Source organism: Arvicanthis niloticus, chromosome 6, assembly GCF_011762505.2.
Source record: "Arvicanthis niloticus isolate mArvNil1 chromosome 6, mArvNil1.pat.X, whole genome shotgun sequence".
In the NCBI taxonomy this organism is placed as follows: Eukaryota; Metazoa; Chordata; class Mammalia; order Rodentia; family Muridae; genus Arvicanthis; species Arvicanthis niloticus.
Genome location: NC_047663.1, coordinates 26,318,416 through 26,339,697, shown reverse-complemented (window position 1 = coordinate 26,339,697; position 21,282 = coordinate 26,318,416). Strand labels below are relative to the sequence as shown.

At 44.8% G+C, this 21,282-nt stretch overlaps 1 protein-coding gene across 1 annotated transcript; it reads right to left on the bottom strand.

Moving 5' to 3' along the window:
• Positions 1-1,083: 1,083 nt before the first annotated feature.
• On the bottom strand, positions 1,084-19,825 carry Ube2z (ubiquitin conjugating enzyme E2 Z). Its single transcript, XM_034504953.2, has 7 exons — positions 19,391-19,825; positions 17,446-17,518; positions 14,987-15,174; positions 12,197-12,308; positions 9,929-10,041; positions 6,551-6,641; positions 1,084-3,017 (listed from the first exon to the last, which is right to left on the bottom strand). The coding sequence occupies exons 1-7, from the start codon at positions 19,711-19,713 to the stop codon at positions 2,847-2,849; spliced, it is 1,071 nt and encodes a 356-aa protein (XP_034360844.1). The 5' UTR covers positions 19,714-19,825; the 3' UTR covers positions 1,084-2,846.
• Between the last annotated feature and the right edge of the window lie 1,457 nt (positions 19,826-21,282).

The following is a 21,282-nucleotide window of genomic DNA, read 5'->3' as shown; positions in this document are numbered from 1 at the left end:
CATGTTTTGGAGGAAGCCTCTATTATCCAGTGAGGATAACCTGAGTAACAGGGATAGCAGCAAGCACATAAACGACTTGCATAGAACATCTACAGACTCAGAGCTGGGCCAAGATGCAGTGTCTTGTGGCTAGCCTTAATATAGCCGTGAAACAAATTACCACTCCACTGATTCAAACCTCTTCCTCATTCCTTTGTACCCTAGCAGACTTCGGCTCTCACAGTCAGTCACAGTGACTTGTCCTGCAGCCTTCTGTAGAGGTTCTAAATTAGAGAGACCGAACTGTGTGAAGGAAACAGAAGTCTGGGGGTAGGTAGAGGAAAGCAAGCAGGGCACAGTTCCACTGCAACTGAACAATTTGTCCAAATTTCTTACTGGTCCCCTACCAGCCATGTAGACTCAAGTTGGGGAGTTACTGAGTACCCACCCTGTTCTTTCACATACACTGCTCGTTCATCCTCACAACCACCTTCAGTTAAGCAGTTATCTGATTCACAGGGGAGTGAATGCCAGAGGCAGTGCCAAAGCTAAAGCCAGGCTGTACTAGCCTACGTTACCCTATCACTGCACTTACAGTACAGGCTGGCAGGACACATCGTGTACTGGTTCTTTCTTTCTGCACTCATGATCAATCAAGAGGAAAAGCTCTGTTAAAGTAAAATTGTCAGCACATAAATGAGATAGTAATGGAGAAGAGGCTTGAGTTTATAACCCAGTATTACAAGCTGTCAGATCCTAATGCTGGGTCAGTATCTGGACACTGAAATACAAGTGGCATCTCCACATAGACATCAGGTAGCACAGGCTGATTTTTCTTTACTCCATCTGCCATCACAAGATGTGCTCACTCCCAGTCTTGAAAGCTCCTTCTGAATCCATTCAGGGTTGCGTGTTCCTGTCATCGACTGTTGAGGCCATAGCCCTCCACTCCCAAATGATAGAAAACCAACCTCAAATAGTTCTTTCCACAGATTTTTCCACTCTCAGCTTCTAGAAAACTCAGGCCCACCTCCTGGCAGTTTGGCCCAGGTGACTCTCTGTTTTCTTTACACAAACCCTCCCACACCCACAGGCGCTTCCTCCTTCTGCCAAAACAAACTTTATTGCACCAAAAAGGAAAAAAAAGAAAACTTCATTTATGTACAGTCAGATATAAAGACATCTCTTTGACTCCTGTGCATATATTTCCTCAACTTAAAGTTAGGGCATAAAAGTCAGGCTGCTATGCCAGACATGCTCTGCCCCATGGCAGGGCCAAGGAGAAGATTGTCACTTGAAAGTGGGAACACTTAATGGATGACAGACAACACTGGACCCACAGACCAAAGGCATTCTCAGCCCTGGACTAGCTCTGGGAATGGAAGAGGGAAATTGAAAGCAGGGTCTCTTTTCCAACCTCCACATATGTCCCAGCCTCCATTAGCCAAAACAAAACTGCTCCCCAAGAGACTTGTCTCTGTCCAGTTCTCTTTCTGCCCTTCCAAGAGGTCCCTCTTTGTGCCCTATCTTCTCCCTATCTCTCCAAGGGAGTCCCATGATCCACAAGGCAGAGACCTTTATAGCAGCGGGCGGGCAGGGCAGGTAGTTTTCTCCATTCCTCAGGGCTGGCCACTGGCCAGAGGCCTGCATCCTGTGGATCACTAACCACCCACTGGGAGCCAGAACAGCAAACCTGAAAAGTGTGAACTGTATCAAACTGGGAAGGATGGGTTCTTTTGACCCCGAGCCACTGAAAACACATACTTCTTACTCAACCAGCTGAAGGATCACTAGCTAAATTCAAAGAAAGGAACAGCGCCAGTGACAAAGAGGGAAAGATAAAGGGAGGAGTCTCCAGAGTCCCAGCCACAGTCCCCTCGAGCCACTGGCTGTCCATGCTCACAAATCCCCAGGGAATGGGGGTAGGGCAGAAGGGAGGACAGGGATGACAGACATAACAGCTAAACAAAAACAGGGACTAGCATCAGTCTTCCCATGCTCCACCCCAAGAAAACACCCTCATTGACTACTCTTCAGGAAAATCTGTAAGAGACTATTTTATGTAGTGGCTCAAATCCCATACCCGCTGCAGCTGCCTGTGCTGGGAACCTTTCAAATCAGTGATTGTGGGGACACAGTGAGCAGCTTCCTGGCGCCCATGCAGGCTTCACAGAGACCTGGGCTCAGTCCTAGCTGGCTTACCTTCTACCTGCAACCTAAAATGCAGAGGAAGTGGTGTGAGGGAGAAGGTGCTCAGGTGCTAGGTAAAGCTTACTGATCAGCAGCCCAGACTCCACCACTGTTCCTTGTCTTTGGTCTGTCTAGAACAGTGACTATATAAATTAGGAAAAACAAAGTTATGCTGGCCCATGGGAAATTATAGGGAAGGGGAAGAAAAGGATGTTGGGAAGCCCTGCTTCAAGACTGAAGACAAACAGATAACCAACCAGACTGTTTAAGTGTCATGGACAGCACCCCCACCCAAACTCCCAGATATCCTTATAAACCACTTGGGCATGCTCCCGCTTAGGTTCTCATTTTCTGTCTTCTCCTATCCCTAATTAGCTGGCCCTGCAGAGAGGTGTGTTGGTTGTTGAGCTTTGCCAGAGGCCATCACTCCAGGTACTCTCACACAAGTACCCTGGCCCTGATCCAGGACTGACTATAGCCCTAGGTGCTCCAGCACCAAGGAGGTCAGATTGGGAACAGCCCCACTCCCACACCCTGGGATTGAGTTTGCTTGCTTCTTGCCATCTTGCGGGATGCCAACACTTTTGAAGGGAGATGCACAGTGCCTCTCCGTCCCTGGGGTGAGGGGAGGGGCTCTGCTGGGACTCTTGAGTTAGGGAGGGGCAGGGGAGCAGGGTCTAGACCCTCAGGCTCCCATGCAGGTCTGTCTCTGTCCCAGAGGAGCTGCTATCAGAGTCCATTTCAGCATTCTCATTGTGAAGCCTTTCCAGCACTTTCTGTCGAATCAGTCCGAGGCGCATCAAGAGGGACTGGTAATCAAAGTGGCCCCGTTTCTCTCCAAAAGGGTCCTGTGAAAGAAAAAACAAAAAACAAAAAAAACACAAGGGGATGTAAGATTTACGTCTCTGGTTCTAGTGCAGCTTTGAAATGCAAGCTCACCTTCTGGGACAGAGGAAGCACAGGTGGTTCAAGTGGTTCCAAATAAAATAATGTATTACTGCCCCAAATAGGTCTAGCTTGGGCTAACACTAAAATATGTTTGCACTCTGAAAAGAAGCCAATATGCAAAAGAGGATATGGAGGAATTCAAAGAAGTATCAAGGGAGACCATAATCTTTAGGTGAGCCTGTGCTTTCTAATTGTTTTTGAGATTTTTTATTTAATATGTATGAGTACATTGCCTACATGTATGTCTGTGCAGCTCATGTGGTACAGTGGCCATAGATGCCAGAAGATAGCTTCAGATCCCCAGGAACTGAAGTTACAGACAGCTGCTGTATCAGTGCTGGGAATCAAACTGGGAGTCTGAACAGGCAGTCAGTGCTTTTAACTGCTGAGTCACCTCACTGGCCCTAAGGGCCTGTGTTTTCGATCTCTGAAAACTCAAGAAAATAATCTCCCTTCATCTTCTGTCTTTACAAAGAACACTCTGCTTTTCTAAGGTCACAGGCAAGTCTAAAAGTCAGGAGTGCTGACTTCCCAGAGCCCTACCAGGATATTCCTCTTCAGGTCTCTGGGCAATGCCCCAGAGCCACCCAGCCTTCATCTCTCTCTGTGTGTTCTTCTAGATCAAAGACCACTAACTTTTTTTTTTTTTTTTTTTTTTTATATAGGGTCTGTCTCACTGAGTAGCTGCGGGTGGCTTAGAGCTTACTTTGTCAGCCACACTGGCCTTTGGGCCTGTCCTTACCTTCCAACTGCTAGGTTTAAAGGTGTCGGCCACCACACCTAACCAACCAAAGATCACTAAACATTTTGTATAAATATATAAAACAAAAACAGCTGTAGCTGGACTGGAGTATACTTTAAAAAAACCAACCAACTAACCAGCCAACAAACTTGAGTTTTTAAAAATAATATATAGGAATGAGCTCCAGGCCAGCCAGGGTTATACAGTAAAACTGTCTTTAATCCCAGCACTCGGGAGGCAGAGGCGGGAGGGATGGAGGGAAGCAGAGGGGAGGAAGGGAGGGAGGGAGAGAGACAGACAGACAGACAGACAGATACAGAGAAAGAGAATGCTATATAGGGCTTTAACGGTAGCAAATTCACATGGCCAGGGTTCAAATGGGAATTTTCTTTTCATAGCAGTAACACACAGACGAAAACAAACAAACAAACAAACAAACAAACCCACAACGTACATTGTTCCCTCCTCTGTTCCCTCCTCACAAACCCATTTCCACTTTTTTCTTTTGTGGCTGCATGTGCACTCCAGTGACCTGGAGCCCCTATGAGTACTCACACATTACACTCAGGAGCAGGTGTCAGGGTGGGCACTGTGACAACTACCTATCCTTTTCATTCATGAAGGTTAAAGTTCTTAAAGCTAGATTGTATCTTTATTTTGGGACTATTGGTTCTTCAAATGTTCCTTCACCTTGGTTCCCTCTCCCCAGAACCTGCTCCTTCCATCTCTTCTCTCACTGAACAGTGTTCCTTCACAACCTAATGTTGTAACTGCTACTAGGTACTAGTGATGAAATTTCCTCATGGAGAACAGACGGGGGCTGGCTTCCTCTAATGTACCCTAAGAACTAGTTCAGGAACTAGTCCATCCTTAGCCTGCCTCATCCTCCCTTGTCCTCAAGATAGGTAAGTGGACAGAGAAGCTACCAGGAAACAAACAACTACTGTAAGGGTGTTGCATAAATACAAACGGCTCAAGAAGAGCTGGGAAAAGCCATGAGAGCTTAGTCAACGGCCTAAGTCACCCGGTTTCTCTTTCTTTTGGGGATTACCAATTTTGAACCTCCCTTTTTCTTCATGCCAGACAATTCAATTCTATCACTAAGCTAAAACCATCAGTCCTTTCTTCACCTGAAGAAAAGTTCTCACTCAACTACTCAGGCAGCCTTAAACACTGCATGCTCCTGCCACGTCCCTCTAGTAACCAGGACTGCAGGTAGCCACATCCAGCCAAGCTACCCCATTTCTAAGTAAGGCATCCAGATCCAACGAACTGATCGCTAAAACAGGGGACTCTCAGCTTTTCTTTTCTCTCTCTTTTTAAAAAGATTTATTTATATGAGTACACTGTTGCAGTCTTCAGACACATCAGAAGAGGGCATCAGATCCCATTACAGATGGTTGTGAGACACCATGTAGTTGCTGGGAACTGAACTGAGGACCTATAGAAGAGCAGTCAGTGCTCTTAACTTCTGATTCACCTATCCAGCCCAAGCCTTTCCTTTTTGTTGTTGTTCTGAGACAGAGTACAGACCAGGTTGGTCTGAAACTCAGAGATCTGCTGGCATCTGCTCCACAGTGAAAACAAGCCCAACTTAAGCTGGATGTGGTGATACATGCCTTAATCCTAGAACTTGGGAAGCAGAGGATGGCAGAGCTCCGAGTTCTAGGCCAGCCTGGTCTACTTTTAGGTTCTAGAGCAGGCAGGGCAACATAATGGAACCCTGTCTCAGGTCCTTCCTTAACCTGCATTTCAAAAAAGAAATTTCATTAGGATCTTATTAGTCTAGGCTGGCCTCTAACTCACAGCAATTCTCCCACTCAAGCCTCTCAAGTGCAAGGATTATAGACATGAACCACCAAGCCATTATTATTGTATGGCACGCATACAGATGTCGGAGGACAAAAGACAATCTTGTAGAGCCAGTTCTCTCCTTCCATCTATTCATGGGTTCCAGAGATTAAACTCAGGTTACCAGACTTGTGCACCAACTACCTTATCCATCAAGCCATCTTATTAGCCACCACAGCCTATTCTTTTTTTTAATTTCTATTTTATATATACATTATACATTGGTATTTTGCCCTTTATGTGTGAAGGGGTCAGACTCCCTGAACTGGAGTTGAGATAATTGTGAGCTGCCAAGTAGATGCTAGGAACTGAACCTGGGTCGTCTGCTGAGCCATCTCCTAGCTCCACAGCCTATTCTTTCTTACATGAAGCCAGAACACATGTCCTCAGTAGAAAATGAACCAGTTACTACCTCTAAATCGGGAATCAACACCATACACTACACTACACTACACTACACTACTGCTACCCTAAGTCACTTTTCTCTGCAAGCCCTTAGGGTCAGGGACAGAATGCCTACAGTCAGTGTCTTATCGTCTTTGATGTTCTGAGCAGGCTGGATATTCTTGAAAGAGTTTAAAGAACTTCCCTAGAAAGGAAAGGCTTATAATGTACGTTCTGGAACAAATCATTCCTACTTGACTCTGAGTATGACTAGAAACCATCTCTTCATGTTCTGAAGCAAGTCAGTCTTCTCTCTGGTCTCACAGGACAAAGGATTTTTAGTTGTGACATTTTACGAGATGTGGATGAGACCTGTGTGAGGGCAACTGTCTATGTTCTGTGTGGGGCTTCAAGAACAAGAACTGTGTGTTCTTCAGTAACAAGAGACTGTCTTACCTGCATGGTCTGCCCTTGAAGATGCAGGCGGTCTTTGCAGGCCACCTCATAGAAGTCATAATACTCCAGGAAGGACTTCTCCATGACGCCCCTGGGAATTAAACAGAGCAGTTGGAAACATAAGGCACAGGTCCCACTTTCCCTTCCTAATCTTAATACCAATTAAAGAGTGACTGGCTCTTGCATTCTTGGCTGGGTGGTGGCATTCCCCTTTAATCAAACCAGTACTCAGGAGGCGAAGACAGGAAGATCTGAGCCCGAGGCCAGCCTGTTCTAGGGAATACAGAGAAACCCTGTCTTGGAAAATACAAAAAAAATCTCTCTCTCATACACACACTCTCTGTCTCTCTCTGTCTCTCTCTCTGTCTCTCTCTCTCTCTCTAAACAAATGAGTATTTCCAGATTCAGATTTAGTTTCCCATATATACTTTTTTAAAAAAAGATTTATTTATTTATTTTGTGTATGTGAATACACCATTGCTCTCTTCAGACACACGAGAAGAAGGCATCAAACTCCATTACAGATGGTTGTGATCCACCATGTGGTTGCTGGGAATTGAACTCAGTACCTCTGGAAGAGCAGTTAGTGCTCTTAACCACTGAGACATCTCTCCAGGACTCCCACACAAACTTTTAATTAATAAATAAATAAATAAATAAATAAATAAATAAATAAGGGCTAGAGAGATGGCTTAGTGCTGGCTGCTCTTCTAGAGGTCCTGAGTTTAATTCTCAGCAACCACATAGTGGCTCGTAACTATCTATAATGAGATCTGGTGCCCTCTTCTGGTGTGTCTGAAGATAACTATTGTGTCTTCAGCTACTCATCTACATAAAATAAACAATTAAAAAAAAACAATAAAAAAAATTTAAAAAAACAGGCACTAGGCAAAAGATGACTGTTAATAATTGACATCTCTTGTAATTCTAGTCACTGAACCAGAGCACTTAAAACACAGACTACTTGAATCCCAACCTCCTTTCATTTCATGTTCATTGTTCCCTGTCTGCATAGGCCTTTTCAAATCACAAACAATAACCTGGAATCAGTCATCTAAGTGCCTGCTGTACAAGCATGAGGGAGGGCCTGCGAGCGGACCCCCAGCATTCACAGTAAAGGTGGGTGTGGGGCACATACCTGCAACCTAAGCACTGGGGATACAGAGACAGGAGAATGTCTGGACTTGCTGGCTAGTCAGTCTAATCACTGGAGAACTCTGGGTTTAGTTAAAAACTCTGTCTCAGACACTGAGGTGGTGAGCTGGTGATGACTCCGAAGGTAAAGGCACTTGCTGTACAAGCCTGGTGACCTGAGGTCAATCCCCAGACCCATGTAAAGGTAGAAAGGGAAAAGCAACTCCACAAAGCTGAATGAACTCTGACATCCACACATGGATCATGGCATCTCTCCCCAGTGTTTTAGAAAAGGTGGATATAGAGAAAAAGGCACCCGACATTCATCTGTGGCCTTCACACAGCATGCACAAACATGTACACACACATTAAAAGAAAAAAGAAGTAAAAAAAAAATTGTGGGTTGGAGAAAGGTCTACCTACTGTCACAGAAGATCAAAATTTGGTTTTCAGCACCCATGTCAGATGGCTCACATTGCCTGTAAACTCTAGCTACAGGGCACCTGACACCCCCTCTTCTAGTCTCCCTAGACACTGCACTCACATGAATGCATACACATACATCCATGTAATTAAAATTAAGTAAGAGCTGGGCGGGTGGTGGCACACGCCTTTAATCCCAGCACTTGGGAGGCAGAGGGAGGCGGATTTCTGAGTTCGAGGCCAGCCTGGTCTACAGAGTTAGTTCCAGGACAGCCAGGGCTACACAGAGAAACCCTGTCTGTCTCGAAACCCCCCCCCCCCCCAAAAAAAAAATCCTCCTTGGGGCTGGAAAAATGGCTCTGTATTTAAGAGCACTGTCTGCTCTTCTAGCGGATCTGGGTTCATGTCTCACACAACAGCTCACAATTGTCTAGCTCCAGGAAATCTCGCTCTAGTATCCAAGCTCTTTAATTTGCACAGACACACCCACCCTCTTAGGAAGGCCGCACTCGGACTCTGCTCCTCGGGGTTGGGCACTCAGAAATGAAACTAAAGTAGGTTTCTATGGCATTCGCTCTCATTTGGCCATTCAGCCTTCATCAGGGGCGTGATCCAGAGACTCCGTGAAGACACACACTACTTTTTCCATCACATTTTATACTCTTAAAGAACTGAGAGGTCCAGCAGAGTGGCCACACACCTTCAATCCCAGGGTTTGGGAGGTAGAGGTAGGTGGATCTCTCTGAGTTCGAGGCCAGCCTGGTATAAACAGTGAGGTCCAAGACAGCCAGAGCTTCTTGAAACCTGACCCCTGCCTCCCCCCCAAAAAAACCCAAACAGAAAAATTCTAAATAACTTCTTGAGTAACCATAGCCACTTGCTCTTTAAAAGCATGAACCAAAAAAATAAAACAATATAAACCAGACTGGACACAATGATTTTAAGTCTGTAATTCTAAAACTACAGAGGCAGAGGCAGGCGGATCAGGAGTTTCAGGCCAGCTTATCCTGAAAATTAAAACCCTGTGTGAAATCCAAAAGAGGCGGGCAGACAGTCTGGTAGGCAGAGTGCTTGCTAAGTAAGCATAAGGATCAGAGTGCAGATTGATTCCCAGCACCCATGTAAACGCTGGGCGTGGCATACATCTATAACCCCAATGCTTCTAGGAAACACAACAGGTGGGTCCTGGGGTCTTGCTGGCCAGCCAATCGAGCAAAAGTGACCAACTCCATCTTCAGTATAGTAGTCCCGTCTCGGTGGAGAGATGGCTCAGTGGTTAAGAGCACTGACTGCTCTTCAGAGATCCTGTGTTCACCTCCCACCAATTACAAGGTGGCTCACAACCATTTGTAATAGAATCTGATGCTCTCTTCTGGTGTGTCTGAAGATAGCTACAGTGCACTCATATACATAAAATATACAAACAAATCTTAAAGCAGCAGATAAAAAAACGAAAGTCTGGGGCTCAGTGGTAAAGTGCTTGCCCAGTAAGCATAAGACTGCAGGGCTGGAGCCAGGTGTGGTGGTGCACACCTTTAATTCCAGAACTCAGAAGGCAGAGGCATCTGGATCTCTGTGAATCGAAGGCCAGCCTGGTCTACATTATAAGTAAGTTCCAGGACAGCCAGGGCTACATACATACTGAAACCCTGTCTCAAAACAAAACAAACACAAGCAAATAAAAAAGAATTTAAAAAAAAAAAATCCAGCTTTCTTTCTGTTCTATCATTCTTGACAACAAACTCTGATGGAAAGGTCCTCACAGATGCAAACCAAATCTCCAAAATGCATGAACACTTAGTGGGTCCTTGGGACACATACCGTAGGGGTTCAGGGCAGGGACACTTGCCCTCCATCATGTCACAGACTGCAACTCTGATGGTCTCATGTCGGATACATTCATTATAGTTTTTGCTGTCTCCTGGATGTCTTTCCTGTAATTTGACAGATGCCATAGTACCCATTTAGTCAAAGAGAAAAGCCAGTGCAAAGATATTTCACAGTTAATACAGAGTACATGACCCAAACACATACAGTCAAAGAATTAAAGAATACCTTTCCTATTGTAAATCCAAGACAACTGTGAACCCCTGACCTCCCTATACATAAAAACACCCATTCTATTATAGGTCAAATAACTAATTAGCAAACTAGATCCATCAGATTATTCTGAGTCTCAATAAAAGGCTTATTAGGTAAAGATTAATGGGGAACAATGCTAGAGCTGCCTGGCTAATTTCTTTTCTTGTCTATAGGCTCCTCTATTTCTGAAGTGCTGCAAACTTATCAAAGGAACAATGTTTAACATTCGAAATAAACAGAGTCAAATGTTGGGAGCTAAACAAATGCAAATAAGTTAAAAGGCACTTTGGCCCTAGGGTTCTATGCCAAACATGCACGTGCATAACACACACACACAGTGGGTCCTTTCTGGATTGGGGTGAGGGGGAGGGGAAGGGGTTAAGCCTGGACTACATGAGACCATCTAGGAAAAGAATACAACAAAAAAACAAAACAAAGAAAACCTCTATCTCCTCACCTGAATATTAGGACATATTTACCTCGTAGTTAGCATAAATATTAAACAATATACATATACAGGACTAGCACAGTATGGCATACAGCACTGGCAAATGTGTATTTCCTACACCCTTTTCTTTGCAGTGTCAACTAGAATATTCCTGTCTTAACTAATGACTAGCTCCTTTAACTATACAAATAATTAATTACCTAGCCTATCTCCAAAATAATAGATAGCTAGAGAAAAGACCTGGTGACACAGGCCTGTCTGTGATCCCCACTATCGGCAGAGACTGAAGCAAGGGGACCTAAAGTTCAAGGTCTAGGAGGCCGGAGAGATGACTCAGTAGTTAAGTGGTCGCTGCTCTTCCAGAGGACCCAAGTTTGGACCCTAGTACTCATATCTAGCAGCTCACAACCCACTACAACTCCAGCTCCACATGACATCCTCTTCTGGCTTCCATGCCATGTGCATATGTGCACGCATGTACACCACACAACATATACTCAAGTACAAGTAACAAAAACTAATCCTACAAAAAAAAGTTCAAAGTCTGTTTGGAATATAGAGAATTCAAGACCAACCTATACAACTCCTGAGAACCTGTTTCAAAATGAAAAACTCAAAGGGTTAGGAAAGTAGCTCATGGTTAAGTTTGGTAAATTCAATCCTTGGTATTATAAACGGGATGGGGGTGGGGTTGGGGGGAGGGAGCTAGCTCAGCAGGGCAGTAGTCACTATGAGGACCTTAAGGTGATCCTGCAGAATGCAGACACACTCAATAACCCACTGGCATGGAGCTGCAGAGGTACTCAGCAGTTCAGGGCACCCGCTACTCTTATGGTGGTTGATGTCTCTAACTTCAGTCTCATCTACATGGAATAAATTTAAAAAAAACTCCCAAAATAGGTTCAAAATTGATTTCCAAATGACAACATTTACCTCGACTAAGTAGGCTAACCCAAGCCAAATACTTAACAATCTTATTGTAACATTTGTTTGTTTGGCCGGGCGGTGATGGCACACGCCTTTAATCCCAGCACTTGGGAGGCAGAGACAAGCGGATTTCTGAGTTTGAGGCCAGCCTGGTCTACAGAGTGAGTTCCAAGACAGCCAGGACTACACAGAGAAACCCTGTCTCGAAAAACCAAAAAAAAAAAAAAAAAAAAAAAAAACAAAAAAAAAAAAAACAAACAAAAAAAAAACTATTTGTTTGTTTGTTTCCTTGCTCCGGCCCCCCCCCCCGCCCCTTTTCTTCCTTTTTGAGACAGGGTCTCACTGTGAAGTCTTAGCTGGCCTGGAAATCACTACGCAGACTTTGTTAGCTTTAACCTCAGAGACCCACTAGCTCTGCCTCCCTAGGACTGGGATTAAAGGTGTGCTTCACCATGCCCAGCTGATATTGCAATTCTTGCAAAAAAGAGCACTTATGTGGGTTCCCTTTCTCTCTGTATCAGTATTATGTGGGGCTATCCTAGGCGGAAAAACAGAAAAAGGACTCTTCAGGATAGCAGAGCACCTACAGACCTTGGTATTGCAGTCTCAGCACAAGGCCCAATAGTCCTTACCTGTTCAAAGCCTGGCTCATTGTGGTAGGGATTCTCAGTCATCAGCGACTGGATGGAGATAAGCACAGAAGAGATGCTCTGGGCTGGGCTCCAGGCAGGGCCAGTCCACGTACTGCAAACACATCAGAGGACGAGGGTGATGCAGAGAACAGCCAGTGAACCCTGACAGCAGCAGCAGCACCACCATTAGTGACTCACTGTAAGTTGCTCTTTCACTATTAACACTTGGGAAATTCCCAGCCTCTGTTTTACCCTAATTCACCAGACTAGCCAAAAGCCTAAATTCTCTTATCAAATCAAAGAGAAGAAAACAGAGAGCAAGCAAGAACGAAAACTCTGAAAAGACTCTCTTTGATCTAGAAAAGAAACAGTGGTCAAGGAAGACCAACCTACCAAAACAAGAACCCAAGTTAGGGAAAATAACTCTAAAGGCTGTCTAAATGTTAACCTGTGACTTCAAAGAGCTTGTAATTAGTTACTGGTGGTGATAGAGTTGGTGAAGGGAGAGCAGCTAATCAAAGGCACACAGGTAACTGGAGCTGTTGCCTATCAGAACACAGGCTGAAGTTTATAGACTCAGCCCTGTAACAAGACAAGCAGAGTCAAGTTCTCTAAAGACCCATAACTCTGTTAAGACAGAAACAATGGTGTATTTTCAGAATGTGCAGAGTCTGACAATATCTAAAATATCAGATAGAAAACAACTTGAACACCAGGGAAAATATCTCCCACACACACTTAAAAAAAAAAAAAAAAAAAAAAGACTGGGTCTTGGTATACAACCTTGGCTATTCTTAAACTTAAAAGCAATCCTCCTGTCTCTGCCTCCTAAATGCCAGGGACTAGAGGCATGTACTACACCACTCTTGGCTAAGCCACATTAGGTAGTAGAGTGGGGCACTTCAACGTCAACGACTGCCTGCCTTCCTTCATCCCTTTATTTATTTATTTAGAGGCAGGGTGTCACTATTTATTTATTTAGAGGCAAGGTATCACGGTCATAGCCCTAGCTGTCCTTGAACTTACAGAAATTATGTCCTACCATACATGACAGGTATTTAGTTTAGCTAAGTTAATTAACAAGATGGCATGAGAAATGGAAACAGAACACAACCTGAGCCATGACTGGCTTATTTAAGTTAACTAACCACTGCCCTTTCCCCTCTACACTTGAGGAAAACCCAAGTCACAGGTATGGAACAGAAACTCCAGAGACTGCTCTCTCCCAGTGCTGTTCCCCACTTTACATACGGCAATTCCCATCAACAGGGTTAGTTCTCATTCCATTACTTCAGCAGCTAGTCACCCTAACAGTTATGTCTAGCTATGAAGAGAGGGAATTAGGCCAAAAAGCTGATGTAGCCAACTAAAACTACGTAAGAACCTTCTTACTCCATGACTCTTATACGTGTAAAATCTCTATTTCAGAGTGGACATCTCATTACCATGCAAACTTCTGCGGCTTTCACTCAACCACCATCTTTGGATGAGCTAGTATCTAGGATGGCTCCATATTAGCTTACTGAGGGAGAACCTACTACACACATACTTTCAAGAACAAACTTCATACCAAACCCATGACTTAATTTCCATACTATCAAGGGACACACACACACACCCAATCCCACCTCAAAGACACTTATGCAGCCTAACAAGATGAAGGACTTATGATAGATCTCCTTGTTGTATCTCTCCTTCAATGGGACTTTCCGGCTGTCATAATCCCAGCTGAGTGTACCATATTATCTATAGGTTTGAGAGTTCTAGAGAGAGAGACCACCACATTTCTAATGTACTTCAGCTGCTTTTCTCACAGACAAACCTAGAAATGTGCTGGATGCAAGAAAAAAACAGCATCAAAAGTTACAGCAACTTTCCAACATTCAACATATACTTTCTACCTCAAGGAAAGCTATACTACAAAAGAATCCAAAACTGGCTACGAGATGTTTTTTTTTTTTCCTTTTTTTTTTTTTTTTTTTTTTTTTTGGTTTTTGAGACAGGGTTTCTCTGTGTAGTCCTGGCTGTCCTGGAACTCACTCTGTAGACCAGGCTGGCCTCGAACTCAGAGACCTGCCTGCCTCTGCCTCCCAAGTGCTGGGATTAAAGGTGTGTGCCACCATATGTGCAAGATATTCTTCATACTGAGTTTTAAACTTACAAAGGCAACTGATATAGAATGAGTAAGAACTCCACAAAGCAAATTCCTAGTAGCACCCAAGGAGTATATGTGACACCCGTTTCATATCTGGTATTATTTCCAGGCTCAGATTTTTTTACTCAATTGTTAAATTAGCATAATCATTGTTAGCACCACTGCCTCCAAAGGCATCCATTAAGAGACTCCAATCAGACACCTATTGCATGAACACAGCAGACCTGGAGCCTTTCTCAAGCCTCTGGGGAAAAGTAAGGCCCTAATGTTTCCTAAGAGAGTAGTTCTCAAAGGGGCATAGAGCATAGTCATCTGTATGGCCTCTAGAAAGCAGACTGCGGACACACCCCAGAACTTGAAATACACTTCTAGGATGAGACTTTCACATCTGCAGATGCTGCTGTGGCAGCTCAAGGACCATGCTCAATAAACCACTTCATAAGGTGTTTCTTACATGTAATAACGTGACTTTACTCCTGTCCATCTAGAACACCAGTCACGTGCCATCCTGAGATTGACTGAATAGTCAGTCACTTCAGTGCTGTGAGTTCAGAGGAGGAACCTTAACTGATGAAGGCTGTCCTAGAATGGTCATTTGCTAATCCCAACTTGGCCTCTTAGAAGTCTCCTCTTACCCTAGAATACTCAAGCAGACTTTCCCATTGCGGTAGAAGTTGGGGTTAAACCTCACTGTGTTATTGCCCGTTGTCATCAGTTTGACCCGAGGTGGGTGGATGGGATAGTCGGGTGGACACCGAAAGACGAACAGGAAGAAACCTCCTTCATAAGGAGTGTCAAATGGGCCTGTGATCAATGCATGAATCTGCAAAATAAAACCCCATCTCAAAATTGTGAGGTGACGCCCCACCACAACCCCTCCTAGCCTCCACCTGCTCCCACCACCAGAAGCTGTCACCAACAGCATGCACTGCCTGGTATTCATGGTCCACATCCTCACCATACACAATGAACACCTGGGCTCACTTATGTACATAGGTCTTCAATGTAAGGAAAGTCCATTACAGTGGAGTACCATCATACACCTTGCTCAGAGGTTATGTTCAAAAGTTAAAGACCAAGATAAAAAGTGACCTTTGTCAGAGGCAGGTGGATTTCTGAGTTCGAGGCCAGCCTGGTCTAGAGTGAGTTCCAGGACAGCCAGAACTACACAGAGAAACCCTGTCTCAAAAAACAAAACAAAACAAAACAAAACAAAGTGACCTTTGTCAATAGTACCTTAAAACAAGTTTTGTTTTATTTCTCCCACCAGACCTCCCTGATTGGTGTTATGGACAACAAATGGAACCTAAATATATAAAATATACAATATAAAATTAAGTTTTTATGCTTAGGAAGTCAGTACATATTTTGACTGAGATGCTTGGATTTGCCAAGATTAATCACGCTTATGATGCAAGTCCATTCTGTGTGTGTGTGACAGGAAGAGGAGGAGAGAAGGGAAGATGAATGGAAGAAGGGAGATTGGAGGATACAGCACCAGTGCCAACAACAGTGCAGAACTGATAACTACATGGATGCAAAGACTGTCTGCTCGATTCCTCCAGAGGATCAAAACTACTGTGCCAAAGATTACTACAAAAAAAAAAAAAAAAAAAAAAAAAAATCAGGGCCCACTCATGGCCAATGGAAACCCCCCCAAAAAATTTCTAACACTGCTGTAAAAATAAATAAATAAATAAATCAGTATTCCTAAAAACATAACATTAAGTTCATTTCTCTTCCTCCACAAGTCATAATTATTCCTCTTTTTTTTTTTTTTTTTTTTTTTGTTTTGTTTTGTAAGACAGGGTTTCTCTGTGTAGCCCTGGCTGTCCTGGAACTCACTCTGTAGACCAGGCTGGCCTCAAACTCAGAAATCTGCCTGCCTCTGCCTCCCAAGTGCTGGGATTAAAGGCGTGCGCCACCACTGCCCGGCTCATAATTATTCCATTATTGAACATAATTTTCCTTCAAGGGAAGCAAACTTGAGCTGACTCGATTCTATGCTTTTTTTCAAAGGCTCCTAACTAATGACTTAAGTATGCTCAGAATTTAACCGGCAAGAGGGAAAAAGACCTTGTACTCCCATGCCTCAAATCTATAATCCTACACTGCCCTGGCAACACAGTAGGTTATATTCTAGTCTGCAAACTCTGAAAATAGCAAAGGCAACTGGCATCAATTTTACAGCCTCAGAGATTAGCATACTACCCTAGCATGTGTATGGAGACAGCATGTCACCAGAACAATATTTCCAATCACATGAAAAGAAAAAAAGAAAACAAAATTCATTTAAAAGAAAGTCTATTCAAAATAAAAAAAAAGTTTGTGTGTGTGTGTGTGTATATATATATATATATATATATACACACACACACATATAAATATAAAAGTTGAGTTTTTACTTTAGGAAATCTCAACTCACTGGTTTTTGCTTAAAACCCTAGATTTAGGTTATCTGACTTTTCCCCCCAACATCAGCTTATGTACAAATTCACTCCCAAGGGTAGAACATTTAATGACGAGAGAAGCCTAGATATATATGCCAGAAGAACATGACTATTATGCAGAAGCTTCCTGTGTAGAGGACAAGAGAGGATAGGTCTCTGGGGTGAGAGATACTCTAAATCGTTAAGACTAGAAATCTGTACCACGAACACCTCAGCCAAGACGGTCTCATCCTTGCCTTCCTTGCACCTGACTAGCAGCACTACAGTCAGAATCAAGATGCTGAGATGGAGCAGAGATGGGGAGTAATGGGCAGTTGACCACACGGATCACCTAGAGTGGAGCAGCTGAGAGCAAAGAGTGGTCTGTTAATAGCTAAGCTGGAACAAGAGGTACAGCTTGTCAATATGAGGATTTTCTAAGCCAAACAATACCTGTGTATACTCTAACAACAGACCTATTTAAGATTCTGTACTACTTCTCACTGTATATAACCTTGGGCAACCCACTTACTTTCTCGGGGTTTTGATTTCTTCACCTGAACAATCAGAGAGGAGAGCTGAATTATCATTTTTTAGGTCTTTCCAATTTTATGTGCCCAATTTTCCCATAATTCCCCCTCCCCCTCCCCCATCAAGTTACCTACCTTAGTCATGTCAACAGTGTCAGGTACAACGAACATTCCTGGAGGAGGCTCCTTATAAATGGACATGATATCCCTGTATAACACCAAGAGGAGGTAGGAGGAGTGAGGAAGGAAGAGGGAAATCCCTTGAGAGGGACAGCTATTACCACCTCAGTGAGCCCAGGGTTTGAGAGAGTGGTGCTTGGTACTGAAAATGTTTGCACTGTCCTTTTTGGCTGAGAAATCTCAGCTGAATACTTGTCAGGCAGGCAGAAACAATTATTATCAAAGGGGCATTGTTGGGGGGGGGGAGTACTGAGAGAAGACAAATAAGCCAACATCCCAATGATACCAGATGTCACCCTGGAAAAGGCATATCCCATTCACTCTTACTTCTTCCCATGTGGAAACTCATTTACTTCCCATCTCCCAGGTATCACAACTGAGCACAGAGATATTCTCAAAACTAACTAAAAACTTATTCCATAAACCATATGGGTTTACTTTGCTGGTAAGGAGACTATATGAAGCCAGTGGGAGCAAGTCTACCATGGCCTGTGTGTCCAGGAAACTAATGGGATGAAGTTGTTTTGGGGAAAAAGGAATCCTCTGGAATTACCAGAATCTCATCTCTGAAAGACGACATTTAGTAACTAGGATGGATGAACTTCTGGGTTAGTAATCAACTAGAATGGATCAATTGAGAACTGACTCAGAAAAAGTCAATTATGAGTTAGTCTGGGGACACAGCAGGGTAACAGAACAAAGAAGTTTGTCCAGGCCAAACTCAAAGCTGTATCAAGACTAGGAGAATCAAACAGCTAAGGAGTTGAGAGTTGTATTCTGAGTTTAAGTTCGAGGTGGCAGTATCTGTGAAGTTGTTCTGTGTCCGGCACTGTGCCAAGTACTTTACACGCATGGTGTAGTTTATTTTTTTATTAAAAACTTGAAAAATATGTAGCTAGGCAGACACCTGAGGGGACTTGGAATGTTTGGGATAATATCCAGATAAGGGGTATGAAAAGAGTAAGTCTGGTCACCAGGAAACAAGTTTCAGAGTTAATAGCTCAACAGTCTTATCCCTTGCCATGCAATAGGCACTATACTAAGTGAGCACTTTTGCAAAACATATTTATCTATGAAGTGATATGATCTAAGATCAGTCACCCAAAAACACAAGCACAGAAAGGCCCTAGGCCCTTTGTTCCTATATTTGAACGGAGTACATCTGCTTCACAAAAGTAAACCAGAAAATCTAGGGAGTAAATACAGGAAAAAAAGTTCTTGAATAGGATATTACAATGCAGAGTGATACTGAGAGATGGGAGGAACGCTGAGTTTCTGGGACAGGTGTGAGAGACAGCTATGGGGAGACCATAACGGGGGTTCAAAAGATGAGCTGGAAAGTCAGGGAGGCTATCTGGACTCGTGGAAAGGACCATATGGTGGGGAAAATGAGGAATGGAAAGGTAAAAAAGGCTGACTCGAGCCTACAACTGGGCAATGCAGGTAGAGTATGTTCCAAGCGGGGACTCTAGAAGAGATGGGGGGACTTATGGGTGGGGCCTGAGGGTAGCCTTTAGGTAAGTAAGCTGGTGGGGTAGGTTAGCGGGGAAGTGCGAAGGGCGGGACCGAGTGTTACAGAAGAGCAAAAGGGTCGGGTTTCGGGTGAACCGGAGGGGGTAGGGATAGGGCGTCTGGAACAGAGCTGCAGGGCTCACCGGAGGTCGCAAGGGGCGGGGTAGGCCCGAGGGCAATCGTGGATCTGTTTGGGCTTTAGGGCCGGGCGCTGAGGAGAGAGGGAGGGTGGGAAAGGGCAACACTAAGGCCCCGTCAGTAGAGGACCGCAGGGTTTGGGCCTGGAAGACATGAGGCGGGAGTGAGCCCCGATGGGGAAAGGTTGGGGGGGGGCAGGAAAGGTCGAGCCCTGGAGCTCCGGGGTGAGGGAGGAAAAACCCCGGCTCACCGCTTAATCCGAAGTAGACACTGAGGCGCGGTTCGCTCGCCGTCCCAGTCCGAGCTGAGCGTGGGGTCCCAATGGCTAAGCAGCGCAGCCCCGTGGGCAGCGGCCGAGGGCGGGAGTCCTGGCAGCGGAGCCAGGCCGCTCCCCGGTCCCCCGGCCCCGCCCGCCGCCGCCGCCGCCGCCCACACATCCGGCAGGAAAGGCGGCCCGAACCCGCCGCCGCTCCCGCTAACGCCGACCACACCGGCAACACCACTCGCCCCTGGGCCTGATGCCCCGGCACCCGCCGTCGCCGTCGCCGCCTCCTCAGTTGGACTCTCCGCCATCGCTGCTTCGCTTCCGGGACTGCTCAGCAGCACGTCCGCCGACCAGAGCGGCCGCTGCTGCTCCCGCACCACCGAGAGCCGGGCAAGAGTGTCCCCACCCTCCGCTTCCCTGGCCCGGGTGGCGCTGACTCCGCCCACCTCCGCCCGGACCAGCGAGAGGCGTGCTGCCAGAGCGTCCACCCACGGTCCTCCAGAGAGGGGGGCGGGGGCGGGGGCTAGCCGACTAGCTGGCGCTCCCGGCCGGCGCAGGTTCTGCGATCCGCTGGAGATGCTGGCAGTCCACCGTGGTTAAGGGTTTTATGTTGGAGTGTTGATGTAAGAGAAGACAGTTCAAAGAAGATGGAGAGAGCCACAGCTTCTCCTTTAAAGGGAAGGACCATCGGTACTCAATCCTGGGGTAGAACTGAAGTCCAGCTTCCCTCTAGGGCGATCGAAGGAAAAGCTTGACTAGTTTAGGGCCCTTCACATCCCTATGGCTCTGTGATGGATCATGCCTGGTTTTCTCTCCCACTAACGACTACTATTGCCCCTGACTGTGGATGGACCAAGTAGAACAGAATCAGAACCTACGAATAAAACACCACCTTATTTCAGTTTATTCAATATTTATTTATGAAGGGCAGACTAAAAGCCAGGAGCTGTTGCTAGGCATTGCCCTGGAGATAATGACACAGAAGTTGACAGCTTGGTAGGAGTCAAGCACTAGGTTAGATTCCAAGCTCAGTACCTTTTCTACCTGCTAATCTTGGAATTATGGGTTTGAAATTCTAGATTTCTTAGAACTATATTGAGATTTGTAATATGAAAATTAATTCTATGACTAAGGGGAAAAGACTAACCTTTCTCTACTGACGGGAATATGTGTGTGTGTGTGTGCTCATTGCGGGAAAACCAGAGGTACCCTATGACTGAGAATTTACACAACCCTTTCAGCTGGTTTGAGACAACATTATAACAAACATACTGATTCTTCTACAGCAAAATGTATATTTTTTTTGAGACAAGGTCTCCATATGTAGCTGCTTACCTCAGCTTTCTTAGTGCTGAGATGACCTGCATAAGCCACCACACCCAATGAAATATTCATATTAACTTTAGTACATTTATGAATACTCATTCTAGAACAAATAGCCAGAGCCTCACTTTGGATCTTGTTTCCCCACACTCTTTTTTTTTTTTTGTAGTTGTTTTTTTGTTTTTTCTTTTACTCCCAAAGAAGCCTGGCTCCTGTGATAGCACATGCCTGTAATCTCAGCACTAGGGAAGCTGAGGAATCAGGAGGGTCCTGAGATGTAGGATAGTTGGGACCACAAATTAATCAAGGCCAATCTGGGCTATAAAGGGACACTCTGTCTCAAAAAACAAAAACCAAAAAGTGAAAAGCCTTGGTTCTGGACATTTGTGCATTTTCTCAAATGGTCGGGTGGCGTGGAGGACGGTCTGGAAATAGCGAATACATTATTATGTTTTGAAGTTGCCATTAATTGAGTGCTTAAGGTTACACATTGTTTATCTGTTTTATCTTACTTGTTCCTCTCACCAGCTCTGTGATGTAAGGACTGTTATTAG